This window comes from Apis dorsata, unplaced genomic scaffold (assembly GCF_000469605.1).
Source record: "Apis dorsata unplaced genomic scaffold, Apis dorsata 1.3 scaffold_694, whole genome shotgun sequence".
NCBI lineage: Eukaryota > Metazoa > Arthropoda > Insecta > Hymenoptera > Apidae > Apis > Apis dorsata.
In genome coordinates, this window is record NW_006263873.1 from 69,567 (window position 1) to 73,083 (window position 3,517).

Here is a 3,517-nt window from a genome sequence, read left to right on the forward strand (position 1 = left end):
GCGGGACCAGAACCCAGAGGCAAATGTCGTGACGAATCAGCCCAGAGGCCTGGTTAAGGTAAGTCTTTCTTTGGTATCAGTGGTTCTTAATCCTCTAAATTTATGAAATTTTACGAAAGATGTGATTGGATTTTGTTTTAATTTGTCATAAATGTTTTATAATTTTTTGTGACTTATCATTAGAATTTTAATTACAATAATAAACATTAGAATTTTTTAATTACAATAATCATTGATGAATTTTTAAAAGAGATTAAAAAATTATTTTTTTAATAAAATAAAATATAACAATACAATTTTTGCTTTTTAATAAAATCGTTATTTATGTTTGCTTGATAAATTTTATTTTTCGTTATTTTCAATTTACATAAATTATAATTACTTAATTATATGTTTTTTTCTCTTTTTTGTTATATATATTATTTACATATGATTTATAAAATTTTAAAATTTCAAATATGTAATTAAATAAAAATACAATTATTATATCTTTTGACAAATATGATTAATATGATTTTATAATCATATTAAGTCACATCAATTTTAATTGATGATTTATGGGGGAGAAAAATATTTTAAAAATTAAAAAATCGAAAAAAAACTACTATAAAAATAAGATATATTACGAAAAAGAGGAAATGAGAACCATTGAAACAAACATTGAATACATATTGTTCGTTTTTTTTCGATCATATTCATACCAGCTTCTTGAACATTCTTTTTTTCTTCTTCCTCTTTTTCTTCTTTTTTTCCAGCATTTTTATTTTTTTTTTTCTTCTGGTCCTCGTACAGGAATATGTGTATAAAACAAAAGTTACAGGTTTGTATATGCGATATATTGCTTCAGAAGAAAGATGATATTTTATCTAACGAATCAAATTCGTCAAGTAACGGATATGATCGTGAAAATTAATATGAATAAAAAATTATTCCATGATATTAATTGTTTTTTTTATCGAAAATTAATTTTGAATATATATATATATATATATATATATATATATAATATATATATTTTAGGGAAAAAAACTTGTGCATTTATTTAATTAGTTGTGTTTATTTTTCATTCTTATAATATAGGATAATTATGGAAGACGAATTTTTTTTAAGTCTGAAATCTGAATAAGTATGATAATCTGAAGAACTTATACATTGAATTAACTTATACATTAAGCCATATTACAATATCGACATAAATAGATCTTTATCGAAAAATGATATCGTATCGTATATACTTTTCTTAACTGAAATATAATTTTACGTTTATTATAATGACATTTTTATTTTACCTTTTTTGCCCTCCAATTATTCCAATGACTTTCGTATTTTACACAACTTTTCTCTCTTCCCTTCTTTCTCAATTCAAAAAATTCGTTATTGTTATATTTTCTTATATTCTTTATAGATCTCGAATGATTATAATTTAGAAATAACGATGCATTTGATTGATTCTCATTTCAACTATTCCATTTCAAAGATTTAGATAGATCGATTTAATATCTTAGTTTTATTAAATATTTCATATTCGATTGACAATTGAACAATTAGAAATCATAAGAAATGTTTTAAATTGATATGAAGAAAAATTGAATACTCTATAAAATATATTGATTTTTAAATTTTATAATGATAAACTTGAACTGTAAAGAAATATACATCCAATCATAAAAGATAATAAATAACTTATAATAAACTTATAAATGGAAATAAAATATATTAAAAATATTGTAATATAAAATATTTCACAAATTGTTTTAAAAGTGATCTATCTTTCCCGGATTTATCCTATAAAATATTATTCCGAGATAAGCATATTATTCACTCGATTATTTTTAAAGATTAGGTATATTACTTAACTTTGTTCTCAAATGAAACAAGGAACAAGATCGAGATAATTGCAAATCATAAAATCCGATCGATCGAACAATATTATTCTTTAAAAAAAAAAAAAATACTATATCACGTAATTGTCATTATTCTCAATGGATATAAAGATTTATAGCCTTTTCAAACAAACAAATGAGGATGAAAGAAGCAATGTAGTGTTGCTTATTTCGAAATAATATTGTATTTATTTAATTATATCAGAATTTAAGCGTTAGTTTTAATTTTTCGTGCTATAATTATCTTTATTAGTTTATTTTATTAATCAATTCTGATATTTTATTTTTTTCGATTTTGATATTTTATTTTGGTTTAACTCTTTTATATATATATATATATATATATCTATTTCAATGATAGAGAAGTGATTGTAAAAGAAATTGAAAATCTAAATAAAAAATATCAAATTTACAGATTCTAATGATGAATTTACATCGATAAGATTATGCACGTAAAATGATCTTTTTTAAAAAAAGCAATGGAATTTAAATATTTTTAATAAAAAGAAACGTAAAATAATTTCGATACAAGATCTCTGATTATATATGTACGAATAGTCAATAAGTAAATCTAACTTTACAAAACGATATTTTAACGATATTTTTTTGTTTTTATTTCAAATCGTTATGGATTATTTCAAACTCGCTATTCAATGCATTATCATTACACATAACTTCATAACTTTTTAACAATCACAACCGACATTTTTCACAACTATCTGATCAAAATAATTGTCATAATTTTCATACATTTCGTATAAAATTAAATAATATCTTAATAGAATTTTAAATCATAAATCTTTTCATTTTTTACTGCTTATATATATATGTATATATGTATATTATCTAATTCAAAAAGATTATACGAAAAAAAATACGAATAAATCTGAATTTTTATTGATAATTATATAAAATAAGCGATATCTGATCGATTTTAATGATATTGAAATACGTTATCAGGATCAATATTCTAAAAAATTTTTTTTTATGCGTACAACTATCGTCTTAGTTTTTCAAATATTGAAAAACTTGAATTAAATTTAAATTAGGATTACACGACATTTCGGTATATGTGGTCTCTTAATAAATGATCACGATTAAAAGATTTTTATTCTTAATATTTTATGATATATAAAGGAATTATTCGAATATATATACAAATACAATAAAATTATATGAATTTTAAACACATTTAATGATTATGATAAATTATTAAATTTTTTTATCGAACATTCTAAAATACGAAGAACATTCGAATATGTTGGAGGTTTGTAATAAATATATTTTTGAAACTCGATGCCCGATCTAAATCTGTAAATTGTAGGAAATAGTTATATATTTTTTTCAACATATTTCAATCTTAATTATTAATCTATCTTTTTTTTTTTTTTTCAAGTATACTATATGAACTTTCCTACAATTTAAATTCAAATTCGGTTTCATTACAATATTTATTACAATATCATTACACTAAATTCGAACTTGGAAAAATGATAGCTCAAATGTATGTAGATATATATAAACATCAATTTCATGGTTTACATTAAAAAAAAAAAAAGGATTTTTAATATCAAATTGAAAAATTTTTAAATCTCTCTCTCTCTCTCTCTCTCTCTCTCTCTCTCTCTCTCTCT

General features: G+C 21.1%; 1 protein-coding gene across 2 annotated transcripts in view; it reads left to right on the forward strand.

The window, feature by feature from the left end:
* Positions 1 to 3,517, forward strand: part of LOC102671187 (dnaJ homolog subfamily C member 5-like) — a 17,629-nt gene that overhangs the window by 8,592 nt on the left and 5,520 nt on the right. The window contains exon 5 of one of the 2 annotated variants that reach the window (XM_006622504.2): positions 1 to 58. The exons of the other annotated variant lie outside the window; for it this stretch is intronic. Within the exon in view, the coding sequence (XP_006622567.2) occupies positions 1 to 58 (58 nt within the window). The remainder of the gene's footprint in view (positions 59 to 3,517) is intronic. 2 annotated transcript variants of the gene reach the window in all.